The 14,808-nt window shown below is 43.0% G+C and overlaps 2 protein-coding genes across 3 annotated transcripts; both read left to right on the top strand.

The window, feature by feature from the left end:
* Window positions 1-1,084: 1,084 nt before the first annotated feature.
* Window positions 1,085-7,978, top strand: adpgk (ADP-dependent glucokinase). 2 transcript variants are annotated; one of them, XM_056417421.1, is made up of 8 exons: window positions 1,085-1,254; window positions 2,069-2,303; window positions 3,325-3,550; window positions 3,642-3,704; window positions 4,234-4,354; window positions 4,428-4,624; window positions 5,482-5,580; window positions 5,688-7,978. In XM_056417421.1, exons 2-8 carry the CDS (start codon window positions 2,086-2,088, stop codon window positions 6,258-6,260), a joined length of 1,497 nt encoding a protein of 498 aa, XP_056273396.1. In that variant the 5' UTR covers window positions 1,085-1,254; window positions 2,069-2,085; the 3' UTR covers window positions 6,261-7,978. The 2 variants fall into 2 exon arrangements, with proteins under 2 accessions (XP_056273396.1, XP_056273395.1); XM_056417420.1 differs by having other exon boundaries at window positions 5,685-7,978.
* A 1,027-nt stretch (window positions 7,979-9,005) lies between these two features.
* ppib (peptidylprolyl isomerase B (cyclophilin B)) lies at window positions 9,006-12,665 on the top strand. The gene is made up of 5 exons (XM_056417323.1): window positions 9,006-9,251; window positions 10,613-10,726; window positions 10,958-11,051; window positions 11,574-11,758; window positions 12,297-12,665. Exons 1-5 carry the CDS (start codon window positions 9,117-9,119, stop codon window positions 12,417-12,419), a joined length of 651 nt encoding a protein of 216 aa, XP_056273298.1. The 5' UTR covers window positions 9,006-9,116; the 3' UTR covers window positions 12,420-12,665.
* The last annotated feature ends 2,143 nt before the right edge of the window (window positions 12,666-14,808 follow it).

The following is a 14,808-nucleotide window of genomic DNA, read 5'->3' as shown; positions in this document are numbered from 1 at the left end:
ACAATGCAATCCATGCGTTTTTTATAGATAGATAGATAGATACTTTATTAATGACCCAAAAGGGAATTTATTTCGCTATACAGCAATATAAAGCAATATTAAATATAAAAATCCACAATATATCAAAATAATGAATATTTTTAATTAACTAACAAAACAATAGTGCAAAGATGTCAGCAAACAAACACAACAGTGTAATATCAACAACCACACATCTTGAGACAAATGTGTTGGTCAATAATAATGATCAACACCCTTGCTCATATTGTCTTTGTTAAAATACACTTGCCATAATAATATAGAATAGAATATGTACTTGTTTTAAAGTACTGTTATTGTTTGTGTCCCATATGTGTCTGTATATGATGTGTTGTTTATTCTTTTTATTGTTTATTTTAATGAGCTTTTCACCTAGTCACATTCCTTGTACGTGCATCGTACTTGGCAAATAAACGACTCAGCACAATCTCGCTCCGCGGGTCAGTACTTCACTATGGAGGACTTAAAATGACTTCAGTATAAATAAATAAATAAATGCATGAATAAATACAAGAATAAATAAATAAAGGCTTAAATAAATGTATAAATAAATAAGTAAATACAGGAATAAATAAATAAATGCTTAAATAAATGTATAAATAAATAAATACAATAATAAATGTATAAATAAATACAGAAATGAAGGACCGCCCCAGCTCATTTGAATATACGGACACGTAAATGTCACACATAAATAAATGAAGAAATACGTGTGGAAACATAAATAGAGACATAAATAAATGAAGAAATACAGAAATGTAGAAATAAATTTATTTAATGATGTCCTGTTGAGTTATAACATATATTTATTAATTTCTTTATTTCTACATTTATTCTTGTATTTATTTAAACATTTATTTAAGCATTTATTTATTTATTCCTATATTTATTCATGCGTTTATTTATTTATACTTAAGTCATTTTAAGTCCTCCATACTTCACTCCCTGACCTGAACCCACACGTCTCCCTCCTCTCCGTTCACTCATGAGCGCGCCTGTGGAACGCGGCCCTGTAGCGGCGCATGCGCAAGAGCGCGAACCGGAAGTAGCTGTCTCTTCTGACCATTCCGCGCCTCCAATGTACCGACTCCGACTTCTCCGGTTATTCTCGACCCACCGGCGGCACTCGGCCCACTGAGTGCTGTTTGTGTACCTCACCGGGAAGCGGGACTCTCTTCCTGACTTACTGAACTCGGAGCCTTCCCGGTATTCTCGGTACGTGCCGCTAACAGCCGAGCAGCTACTTGAAATGTCAACAAGCTGTTAGTAAGATGAGGTTTACAGGAAACGTGTCGAGGCTCGACTCTTTACGCCTGGTGTGCTAAACTGTCCGGTTAGCTTCAATGAACTGAAGAGTAACATGTGATTCACGCCGTGTAGCCGCTGCTAGCATGTTAGCTAGAGCGCTGTGTGTGCGCGTGCACGTCAGCAGTAACCTAATCCCTGCATTGTCCCAAAAAAAAAGTACACGCTGGCGTGTGTGTGTGTGTGTGTGTGTGTGTGTGTGTGTGTGTGTGTGTGTGTGTGTGTGTGTGTGTGTGTGTGTGTGTGTGTGTGTGTGTGTGTGTGTGTGTGTGTGTGTGTTTCTAACTTTGATGCAACATCTTGAAAACTAATTTGATACGACGGAAAAATTGACCCATCATCGAGAAGGCAATCTTTTTCAGTATTGTTGTTTTTATTGTTAAATTTTCCGCTCAGCCATATGGAAACATGTCATCAAGTTATCATCCTATACATTAATAGTTAATTCTTGCAAGCACACTGTCATTTAAAGATTATAACGTGTTAAAAAAAAAAAAATTTCCACACACAATTTGACGATTATTTACTTGTTTTTCTTCGTTACTTGTTTACGTCTTTAAATGCTGAACCTCGGTATGCAGCTCTTAAACGCCACCGCTGATGACAACAGAAACAACAGAGCTGTCGTTTAAAAAAATCAGTGTGTGACAGTTTGCAGAAATAACAGTATAATTATAATCAATATCCTAACTCTAACTGGTCTAATCTTCCCCTTCCGCTGCAGGAGTGTGTGTGAGCATCATGTGGAAGACGGCTTCAGCCACGGCCCTGCTGGCGTTGGTCGTCGGCTACTTCTACCACGACAACCCGGACCTGCCGGAGCAGATCCTGCGGTACGTCGGCCTGCCGGACTTCCAGTCGTCGTCCCCGAGTCAGGACAGCGTGGAGCAGGTGATCGCCGCCGCCTGGGAGGCTCTGATAACGCTGCCGACCCAGCAGTGGAGCAAAGTGGCAGTGGGGTGAGTTGAATATAGCCGCCTGTCTGTCCGTCGCCTGAAGTTTATCTCCTGCACCCGGAGGCATGTCGAGAGGCGGCGGTGTGGAGGGTAATGTTGACAGGAGGCAGGTGACTTGGTCCGATACCAAGCTTAGAGCCTTTTAGGATGCTTTGGAACAGCCAACGCACTGGAGCAAAGCGGAAGCTGATGATTGGCTGGGCCTGAAGGACTGCCGACTGGAGGGATGGACTCAACCAATGAGGGTTAGGAGGGAGATATTAATCACAATTATACTGTTATTTCCACGACCTGTCGTGGAAACACACACCTGATCCTTTTAGACTCCTCTAGCCAGCTGCTGCCTCGCTCAAGTGCTCTTTTATAAGACGGTTGACTCATCGCCCCCAAATCACATTTGAGAAATGAGCCCCCCAGATGAGTCAGTGGAAAATACCTTCTTTTTTTTAAGTAAAGGAAAAGATTTTATTTAAAACACTTATATTTTAAGGCTAATATTTGACAGAATCCAGGCGATAGTTAATGCTTATCACAAGATAATAACTTGTATAATATGTGTTTTTTAAATTTAATTTCACCGTGTCACATTTTTTTATTATTTGACTGTATCTGTACCAAAACCCGCTGACAGCAGCTTTATTCTCCCGCCTTGCTAACAGCTGCTTTTCTCCATTATTGCCAATTTAGTCTGATCATGTGACCAGCAGACTTTAAAAAAGTATCTTCAGTGACTTCTTTTAAATAACTTCTTAAAAGCCATTTTTAGAGAATAGCTTTTTAAGTGATGTCATCCTTTCGTGCAGTTCTTTGGTTCCCCTAATTTAGTTTGTCCATTGTTCTTTATTTTGTATTTTACGATTCCATTTGTTTTGCCTTGATTCTCTGGAGAACACTTTGTAAACTCTGTTTTTAAAGGTGCAATATAAATAGCGTTATTATTTGTATTATCGTAACCTCCTCTGGATTATTTTTGATCTTCCCGTTTCCCGTACCACCCGTCCTTTCCCCGCTCGCGTTTTTTCAGGGTGAACGCCTGTGTGGACGTGGTGGTCTCCGGCGTGGGACTGCTGCAGGCTTTGGCGGTGGATCCCGGCGCCGGCCTGGACCACGAGGTGCTGCACTCCAAGGAGCACTTGAAGGAGGCCTTCATCTATTACATGGAGCGCGGCGCCGCCGCCGAGCGCTTCTTCAGCGACCCCGAGGCCTTTCAGAGGATCGCGCGCGCGGCTGCGGAATACCCTGGTGCGAAGGCAAGGCCACCGATCTTCCCCCGAACCTCCCGTTCATAAATAATAATAATAAGTCTTCCTCCTGGTCAACTTTTACTTCTTCTTCTTCTAGCTGTACGTGGGAGGGAACGCCGCTCTCATTGGCCAGAAGCTCGCCACCTACCCTGATATCACGGTACTACAGCGTGTTTATACTTTAGTTGTAGACTCTTCTACTCAAAGAACCCCATTTAACCCTCCTGTTACCTTTCGGGTCAATTTGACCCCATTCAATGTTTAATGTCGGTGTTCTTTGGGGTCAATTTGACCCCAGGCTGTTTTTCACTGTGTCAAACATATAAGAAATATCAACTTTTTTATATATGTAAAGGGCTATTTAGGTAGTCAACAAACAAACATAAAGTACCTCACACTTAAACTTGGAAAACAATATTAATTCTAATAATTTTCTTGAGGTTTTAATTGCTGGGGTCAAATTGACCCCGAGGGTAAAATATGTTAGTAAATGTAAAGGTAACAGGAGGGTTAAATAAAACTGCTCAGCAAAATCTTTTTCCGGTAGTTCAATAGTGCTTTTAGGTGCTTCACTTTGCAGAAATCCATGGAAAGTTGGATGAAAGGAGTAAAAAGAAATGAGGAAACATGTTGTTCTTAACAAAGTGTAATCCAGAAAGCCTTTTTTAAATGCCTGCTTTGCACCCCAGGTGTTGTTATGTGGGCCAGTTGGTCCGAAACTCCTCGAGATGCTGGACGAGCAGATCCTCGTTCCCCCCGAATCTCTGCAGGAGACGGACGAATACCACCTCATCCTGGAGTACAAAGCCGGTAGGGCCTCGAGCTCGAGATGCGGCTCCTGGATGTGGAGCCGGTTCTCAAAGCAGCATTCGTTCTGTTCTAGGGGAGCAGTGGGGCTCCACTCGGGCCCCTCAGGCCAACCGCTTCATCTTCTCCCACGACGTGTCCAACGGGGAGATGAGCTCCCTGGAGACCTTCGTGGCGAGCCTGGACGAGTTCCAGCCCGACCTGGTGGTGCTGTCGGGCCTCCACATGATGGAGGGTCAGGGCAAAGAGCTGTGGGAGGAGCGGCTCAAAGAGGTCAGTGGCGGATCGACCAAAAAAGAAACTTTAATCACTTTATAACGGCATTGTCTGCTTTTATTGATGTCCACATTCATTCATTTAAACTATGATATTATAACACTAGTAACGCTGTTGTTTCTCTTTAGTTGGCTGTACCGCTTCACAGGAGGAAAAAAAAAGTGATTGTTACTTTTAGTTTGAGGCGATTCTTTGATCCAGAACAATGAAATATTCTTGAAACGGAGGGTAGATGTGATGTTGCGCGACGCGGCTCATTCACGGCACAGAGCTAGAGATGGATGTTCCATGGAGTGAGTAGAATGTGCATCGTCACATCATCACTCAGGTTATTTATGTCAGGCACGTATATTTACATATACAAGGAATGTGTCATGGCGGCTGGTGCAACAATAGACAATGACATTTACAACAATAAACAATAAACACAGTGCGATAAATAAAAATATATTTATGAGGTAAAGTGCACAGACGGCAGGTTTCAGAAATTTAACAAGTGGAAGTGTATTTAAGGTGAAGAGTTAAGTGTCTTTAAAGTGTATTTAAATGAAGAATTAATTGATGTGCAGGGGGGTGACCAGAAGGAAATATATATATATATTTATATATATATATATTTATTTATAGCCACTGGTTAGCAGGCCCGTCTTTCAATCAGAGGGTTGGCGGTTCAATCCCGCCCTAGTCGATGTGTCCTTGAGCAAGACACTTACCCCTGAGTTGCTCCCTGTCGCTATGACTACGGTGTGTGACTGTAAGTCACTTTGGATAAAAGCGTCGGCTAAATGGCATGTGATGTAATATTCTGGCGTAGTTTATCTCACTTTATTTGTCACTTTCCTTCTCTCTCTCAGGCCGTGTCGGCCATATCTGACATCCGTCATGATATTCCCATCCACCTGGAGCTGGCCAGCATGACGGACAAAGAGTACATGAGCCGCATCATGCAGGAGGTACACGAGCGGAAGCCTCCGCGGGGCGCCCATCTCAAATCCCCCCCCCCCCCAAAAGGTGTTCTGCGTGTGTAAATAAAGAGTGTTTCGTGTTTCCCCGTTAGCAGGTGATGCCCATCGTCAGCTCCATCGGGCTGAACGAGCAGGAGCTGCTCTTCCTGTCTCAGGCCGGGGGCGGGCCCCACGCCGACCTGGCGGCCTGGCGGGGCGTCCCCGACGTGGGCCGCGTCAGCGACATCCTCCTCTGGGTGCTGGAGCGGCACGGCCGCAGCGAGCCGTCGTCCGAGTCGGACCTCACCCGCATCCACTTCCACACGCTGGCCTACCACGTCCTGGCCACGGTGGACGGGTACTGGGGCAACCAGGCGGCGGCGGTGATGGCGGGCGCGCGCGTGGCCAGCAGCCAGGCGTGCGGCCTCCGCTCCGTCGACGCCGGGAAGGTGTCGCTCAGGGCGCCGCTGGAGTTCCACAGTTCGCACGGCGAGCCCCGGGAGAAGCTGACGCTGGACCCCGAGAAGCCCGTGACCGTGTGGCGCCGGGGGAACGTCACCTTCCACCTGACGGTGGTGCTGGTCTGCAAGGAGCCGCTCCGGACAGTCGGGCTCGGGGACGCCATCTCGGCGGAGGGACTGGTTTACTCCGAGCTGAAGGCCAGGCGGCCCATCGTCGAGTTCGCTTGAAACCGGACGTTGTTGGGTTTTGGAGTTCTGGGCTGGGTTCAGGCCTCCGGGCCCATGATTCTGTTTCTGTCTTCCTCTCCCCCCCCCCCACCCCCTCTCACTCCCCGGAGCTACGAATACGTTAAAGAATGTGAATCGACGGCGATAGTTTTTAGATCCCGCCTGAGGACTCGTCCAGCCGGCTCCGGCCTCCTCTGTTCTCCCTCCTCGAGTCGTCCCGCAGACACAGAAGCCGAGGCAGGTGGTTGACAGAAAGTGGGCGTGGCCGAGCCGCGAGGCGGCCCGACTCTATGCAACGGCCGCCGCTCGAAGCCAAGCGTCGCAAAACTTCAAAGAGTTTCGTTTTTTTTGTTTGGCTCGGCATCATTTACTTCGACCTGCATATCTTAAGTATGCTGTGCCTTGAGAAAACGGAAGAATTATAGAAGTTCTGATATTTCATTCATATTTTAGAGCCAACTCGACTTAAATCTTAGAGCGTTACGTCATAGATTCACACACACACACACATAATGATTCTGATTGACTGGAAAGTGATGAGCGTCTTTCTGTCTGGTAGACTCTTAAGTGGTGTTTTTGATGTTCTGTGTTTCTTCCACTTTTTTCGGCGCATTCACGTCAAATAGTCACGAGGGAGATCACTTGAAAGCTCGAGCTCTTTTACGAGTAAAAGCTGTTATCACTAGATATACTTATACTTGACATTTCTGTTGTATGTCCCGAGAGGATACAAGTGTTACACTTGGGGGGGTCAAATTATGAAATTTAAGACTGATAAATGCAAACCTGGTTTTGAAGGGGATCCTTCTTTATGCAGTCAAGCAAAGTTTACACTCGTGGTAATTAACGTACAAGTTTAAGGTCAAAGAAAATGTCATTTCCAAATGCGCCGTATGTTATCTGGGTTACTGTACATGTTTCTTTGTTTACTCTTCCATTGTACTTTTATTTTCATTTGTCGCTTTCGCTCACTTCTAAAAATGTAACGTGGAAACTCTTAAACGCTGGCCAAAGTAACGCAGGGCTGGAAAACGCTTCCTGGCGCTTGCTAATGGGTACTTACATGCATCGTCATGGGTTTGTTTATCGTCTTGTCGTTTGATTTTTGGGAACGTCCGCATCACGTTCGATGTTAAGTACTTAGTTGTCGGAAATAATTTGTCTGTATACCTCACATGGTCACTGACGGCATGCAATAATGGAGTCTTAATGCCAACGTGCAGCAAAACGGTGTGTGGTGTTTTTGTTGAGCGGAATAAATTCTTTTGCACTAGGACAAAGTGGCAGGTGCGCCTGCAAAGGTGAATGTAACCGTCACTCGGAATCCTTTCTTTCTGTTTTTTGCAAGTACAATCTATTCAATTTCACTCATTTTTATGGTTTGTGTCTCATTTTTAACCTTTTTTCAGTCACTTGTTTGTCATTAAAATGTGAACGGAGAGCAGAGGCCTTGTTGTGCTGCAGATTGTTGTGCATATTTTGGCGACGCTGAAACAACTTAAAGTTAGCGGTGGAACGATGAGTGGATTTGTCGATCGACCTCGCAACTATTTTAGAAATATTTGTCGAGTCGAAAATCTAAAATTTCTCTGATCCAGTTTCTTTGTCTTGTTACCTTCGCATTGAAAATGCGGAAGGTTATGTTTTGATCGCCATGTATTTATTTGTATGCTTGTTATTCGCAGAACTCAAAAAGTATTAAACCGAATCGCACAATATTTGGTGGGATGATTGGTTATTATCCGGGGACCATTTGAATAGATTTTGGGATAGATCTGGTCAAGGTCATGGATAGGTCAAAATCTTCTTTTTACCATAGCACGGTCAATTTATATCCAATTGGCATGCAACTAGTGCCAACATGTTCATAATTCAATGCCCAATCTTGTGATATGCGAAGGTATGCACTATCTAGTGCCCATTCTAGTTTTCTTTTGTTTTAATTTCAATGCGAGTATTTGACAATTTACAGGTTTCATGCTACATAGTCATAAAAAAATCCATTGCAGTTAATCAAATCAGAGTTAGGTTATGGGTTTCTGTCAACCAACAACGTCACTTCTTTCATATTATGAATTTGTGGTGGAGGAAATATTCTGATCCTTTAAGAACTAGAACGGGCACTCGGTAGAGTGCATACCTTCGCCGCAGCCACTTTTTGGGTACCTTTTCATGACCTTGACCTTTGACCCGATCGATCCCTAAATCTAATCAAATGGTCCCCGGATAATAACCAATCATCCCACCAAATATTGTGCGATTCGGTTTAATACTTTTTGAGTTATGCGAATAACACGCATACAAACAAATAAATACACAGCGATCAAAACATAACCTTCCGCATTCTCGGATGCGAAGGTAATTAGCACTAATACCACACTGAAAATGTTCTTTAATGGAATTGTTACCCTAAGTAAAAAGTATAATCAGAAAAGCTTCCAAGAAATCTTTAAAGTACAAAGTTAATATACTAACACAAACAAGTCAAACTCTTCATATGTCTTATTTGCAAATATTTCCCGGGGTAGATGTCGGGAGTGACGTGGAAGGAAAAGACACAAGTGTGAAGTACACATATTTAGTCATGTGTTTTTGTGTGTGTGTGTGTGTGTAACGGAATGCTGCGGAATGCTGCTTGTTCACGCGGCTGCACCTGATTGGCTACGTACGTTCCGGGTACGTGAACCAATCAGAGGCCCGTGCGTCTGCGCGCGGCGTCCAGGAGGCCCCGCCGCAGCGCAGCCTGGAGCGGCCGCCGCGGCAAGTCTCCACCCCGGATATCGCGCTCCTTCCTCGGCTCGTATATATAGCTAGCAGGACCGACGGGCCGTCACCGGTTGTTCATTGTTCTTGTTGATGGTGAGGCTCTGCGAGAGAAGGATGAAGTTCCTTGTGGCCATTACGATCATTGCGGGATCGCTGGTTTTTCTCGCTTTCCCAAATGGCTCCTCTGCGGACGAGAAGAAGAAAGGCCCCAAAGTGACTGCGAAGGTAGGTTGTGCGTTAGCTCGACCTGCTAGCTTTGCCTGCTAGCAGATCGTGCAGGGGAAGAAAAAAAATCAAGCGTCTCCCTCCCATGAATTGAATGCTAACAGACAGAGAGGCCACGTCCACACCAACTTCACCCTGTAAAAACGGGATAAATAGATTCTTCAAGCGGCGCATTCTGCTAGCTCTGGCGGGGGGGTTATAATTTACGTTATTGCATTAATTGAAGACATGTGCACGCATAAATGGTGCATAAAACCCGGTGTGAATTGATTAGGCGGAGATTTTACTCCTGGCTAATCTAAAATCAAGCTAGTTTACGTTACTTCGAGCTAGTTTACGGTAGTCGGCTCGCTTCCAGTAGCCCGGGCTAGTTTACGTCAGTCAGAGCTTCTTTACGGTAGTCGGAGCTAGTTTGCGTTAGCTCCTCGTAAACCGTCGGTAATTTAACTTTTTTAGTGCCCTACATCCATTTAAGTTTCAGACTTGAGCTGCCGGAGGTTCCGCCCGGAGGTTCCGTCCGGAGCGCGCCCACTCGAGCGGCCGCTCAGCGGGGTGTTATTGTGTCTGGCCCCGCTGTGTCTCGGGGGCCTCGGGTTGGTCCACGTCTACAGTTATCCGGAAGCCTTGAACTGGCCAACTGCTGACCAACGGGCGCTTTAGTTCCTGAACGCAACTCAATTATTCATCCACCACTTGGAAACAAATAATATTGTAATAAGATCAAACCAAATATCTATTTTATATATGCATGTCTATTTAAAATTTAAATAAAACAACCGTGCGCCACAATAGTGTGTTGCAAAATAAATAAGACTGCATATTATCACCTAAAGTATTTTTAAAGCTTATTTTACTATTTAGATTATATGACATTTAATTTATAAAAAATGTATAAATGTGGATTAAATGATCTGGCCGAGTACATCATTATTCAGTTATCCTCCCTTCTGCAACATGCAAGTTACACACATATTAATACCATTATTGTAGTTTAATAATATCTACTGATTGTGGAATGGGATTTATTGCAAGAAAAGAATATTGTGCAGAGTATCACGTAATTGGTGACTGACTAAATTTTTTAATTTATCACATGAGTGGCTGCAGTCAATCTCTTTAACAAAGGAATATGTAAATGACAATTGAAACCGTATAGTGTTTGACCTTAACATTAAGACTATGATGTGAGCCATTAGTAAAACATTGGAAACGAGACTACCACCTATCATTTTAACTGTAATGTCATATCAGTATCACTGCCACTCAATTTCTGCCTATAAGATGTGTTATCATGAAGATCATCTCTTTTTTGATTTTTGAATAACTAAAGGTATAAATAACTTTTTTTCTTTTTCCATCAGGTTTACTTTGACATGAAAGTTGGAGATGAAGAGGTTGGGAGGATCATCATCGGGGTGTTTGGGAAAACCGTTCCCAAAACAGCCGACAACTTTATCGCTCTGGCGACCGGAGAGGTGAGAACGTCACGATTAGTGCTCAGTCTGCGATGACTTGTTGGGCCAAGATTCATGACTAACTGTGTATTAAAGGGGGGGGCGGGGGGTGTGTTGAAGCGGCAAGAGTCATTCATTTTTTCCCGTTTTAATCATCTTAAAAACAGACTTTGAACGAATCATTTGACTCTCAAACACTGGCAGCTGCTCTTTATAAAAACTAAAGTGTTTTCTCCATTTTTCTTGTAACAGAAAGGATTCGGTTACAAGGGCAGCAAATTCCACCGAATAATCAAGGACTTCATGATTCAGGGTGGAGACTTCACGAAAGGAGACGGCACCGGAGGTGAGACGACCTTCGTGTCACGGGAAAGAATCGTCGGTGCAAGAACCGACGCGTTCGTGACGTTCTGCACCGACGCTCACCTGGACATTTAGTGACGGGCGGGTTGTTTCACACCTGGGTTCTTCTGGTTTTTAACAAAGCAATTTACACGTTTATGTTTTTTTTTGTTGCTACAATCTCCTGAGTGTTTATGTTTTTAATGAATTGAAGATTTATTCTATTTAGAAACATAACACACCTTGCTTACCTATAACTCTATGCCATGGGGTAATTCAGAATCGTCACGCTGCCATTTTGCGACACTGCCCGCTGAGCACATGTGACATTTGGCAGACGCTCTCGTTCAGGACGACTCTGTTCAGAAAAGGTCATCAGATAAAGTGAAAGATTAAAATGTGGTTGCAGTCCAGGTTATTCAAATGAGATGCAAAGGTCGCCTTCAGGGCCGCATTGTTTGCAAACCAAATATCAACTAATTGACATGAATTAAATATATTCCTTTAAATTTTTTTTTTTATCAAGGCAAGAGCATCTACGGCGACCGTTTCCCCGACGAGAACTTCAAGCTGAAGCACTACGCTCCCGGCTGGATGAGCATGGCGAACGCCGGCAAAGACACCAACGGCTCCCAGTTCTTCATCACCACCATTCAGACGCCGTGGCTGGACGGCAAGCACGTCGTCTTTGGGAAGATCCTGGAGGGGATGGTGAGCGTCTGGCCCAATGTTCAAGTAGCAGGTTGAATTTCAGCCGAAGAACCACACACACACACACACAGCGACTGTAAAGCAGACTGGTTTCTCTTTAATTACCATTTTGCTACTTTTTATATCTGCATATTCGGACTATTTACTTTATTCTTAAAGTTTAAACTCTGCAGTAAAATGGTTTAAATTGTTTCCACGTTGTCCGGCTACTTCAATACCTTGAGGCATGTATATTAATTATAATCCAACACTTTAATTTATAATTATACAACGCTGAAATGAACCAGTCTTGATATGGAATACTTTGCTTCTGTAATATTTTTTCAATGAGAAAACTTTTAATAGAGTATTCTTCCATTTGTTCTAGTACTTTTACTGAAGTAAATTTTTTCATCTAATCTGTATGTTGAGGAGACGCTTTAAGAAAGCCCAAATTTGGGATAAAGCTGTCATTACAATTCACACCTTAAAAAAAACCCAACATCTTACTATACAAACTATTCTGATGACTTCTCCCTCTTTCTTTCTCATCTTCCAGGACGTGGTGAAGAAGATCGAAGGCACGAAGACGGACGGACGAGATAAGCCTCTGAAAGACGTCATGATCCACGATTGCGGCGTCATCGAGGTGGAGAAGCCATTCGCGGTGCCCAAGGAGTAGTGGAGAACAAGAACAGGACTGAGGGGGGGGGGGACCGTACAGGCCGGGACCGTACAGGCCACCTTGTGTGATCACCATCAGCCCTGTGATCCCGGTGAAAGGGCTTGTGGGTAACTGTCGGCGGCTGCCGGACGAGCCATCGTGACGACACTCTGGGTCCATTTACCAATGAGCATTCCACAGTGCACTTCACTGTTTGTTGTTGTTTTTGTAAGAAAAAGATCTGAAATAAAGGTTTCAATTTTTTTTTAAATTGCGGCGTGAAATTCATTACAACTAAGTTTTTTTTAAATTAAGAACTTTTTAATATTCAGTTGTGTTTGGCAGACCATGTGGGTGTTGAGAGTTTTTTTAAATTTATTTTTTACTCCATTGTAAAAGTAAACCTTTGATATGAAGACAAAATATTAAGGCGTAAGACATTGGGTGAGGATAATGTATGATAAATAAACGGATCTTGAGATTAATTTGTTGGTGGGATTAGTTCTTATTGGGGGGGGGGGAAATACATTTATATGGACGAAGCCTTGTTTCCGCAATAAATGATAGAAAAAACTCCCCCTTAAATTGTTTTTTTTTGGTGTTAAAAAAAATAAATCTGTAAAACGAGGTTTCAGTTCCTGTAACTTTCCTTTTGGTGTCATCATTAGCTCACAGGTTCCACTAGGCACGACATTTATTACCTTTTTCATATTGTTTGTACATGATTGGAACTCACCTGAGTAACTCACTGAAAAAGTTATGTGCACCCCTGTGTATATATATATATATTTGTATATATTAGAGATGCTCCGATCAGGTGTTTTGGTGCCGAGCCGATAATACCGATCACTGTGTTGATTGAAGCATTCTATTTATTGTGTCGCTTTCTTTATGAAATGAATTATTCTTAACATTGGTTTTGTATTTTAAGTATTTACAATTACAATTTAGTACATTAAAATTGTTTGATTGCCAGTGTAGGGGATTTCAGATATGTATGGAACACATCTGCATCAGTCATTTCCTGGAACTCTTGGGGAAATCTATATACAGGACTTTAAATAATCAGAAATGTGCTTTTTTAACATACAACAGTCTGACCTTTATTTTTATAAACTCTTCCTTGGTACAGGAAAAATGTTTTAATGTTAGCATAATTTAAGCTAAATCTCAGAAACGATCTATAAAGATACAAAATCAGTTCATTGTTTACTTTTATTTGTGAGTGTATGATTTGTCGACATCTTATTTTGAAAACCGGATGTTTTTTCACGTGGTTCTTTCCGCTAACTTTGAAAAACCGGATGTTGTGTCACGTGAATCATTCCGCTAACTTTATCAAAACCCTCGCGCGCTCCGGATCAAATGCATGTACCGTGAACATCAGTCTATAGGGGCACAGACATTATTTGTCGGCTGAGTTGACCACGGAGATCCGAGTGTCGGCTGAGTTGACCGCATTTCGGCGGGACACGGACGCCGCTCGGTAAGTGAGGATCCCCTCTGCACTCTGCGGCCCTCGCCGGGCGCATTTTCTCTGTTGCGATGCGCCGCGATTGAAACGTCTCTGATAGTTCTCGCAGATTTTATGTCATCTGATCGGCTAAATTTGATCGGCCGTTTTGAGAACGCCGATCAAAACCGATAAGGGAATATCGGCCGATATGGATCGGCGCCGATCAGATCGGAGCATCCATATATACACTACCGTTCAAAAGTTTGGGATCACCCAGACCATTTTGTGTCTTCCATGAAAAATCACACTTTTATTTATCAAATTAATATAAAATATAGTCAAGACATTGACAAGGTTAGAAATAATGATTAATATTTGAAATATTAATTTTGTTCTACAAACTTCAAGCTCAAAGGAAGGCCAGTTGTATAGCTTATATCACCAGCATAACTGTTTTCAGCTGTGCTAACATAATTGCACGGGTTTTCTAATCAGACATTAGTCTTCTAAGGCGATTATCAAACACAATGTACCATTAGAACACTGGAGTGATAGTTGATGGAAATGGGCCTCTATACACCTATGGAGATATTTCATTATAAACCAGACACTTCCACCTAGAATAGTCATTTACCACATTAACAATGTAGAGAGTGTATTTCTGATTAATTTAATGTTGTCTTTATTGAAAAAACAGTGCTTTTCTTTGAAAAATAAAGTCATTTCTAAGTGATCCCAAACTTTTGAAGGGTAGTGTATATTATAATTGTTCATCATGGCAACAGTTTCATTGCAAGTCAAACGGACTTGACGGTAACACAAACCTAAAGAGACTTCTTAGAAAGAAAGAAAAGGAAGGAAGGGTTAGGGTTAGAGGTTAGGGTTTAGGGGTTAGGGGTTAGGGTTATTCGTTAGTTTTTCTTCGTCCCTGTAGTGGCGGACCGAAGTGAT

Source organism: Pseudoliparis swirei, chromosome 6 (genome assembly GCF_029220125.1).
Source record: "Pseudoliparis swirei isolate HS2019 ecotype Mariana Trench chromosome 6, NWPU_hadal_v1, whole genome shotgun sequence".
Lineage (NCBI taxonomy): Eukaryota > Metazoa > Chordata > Actinopteri > Perciformes > Liparidae > Pseudoliparis > Pseudoliparis swirei.
Note: the sequence above shows the minus strand (reverse complement) of the source record. Positions and strands in the feature narration are given on the sequence as shown.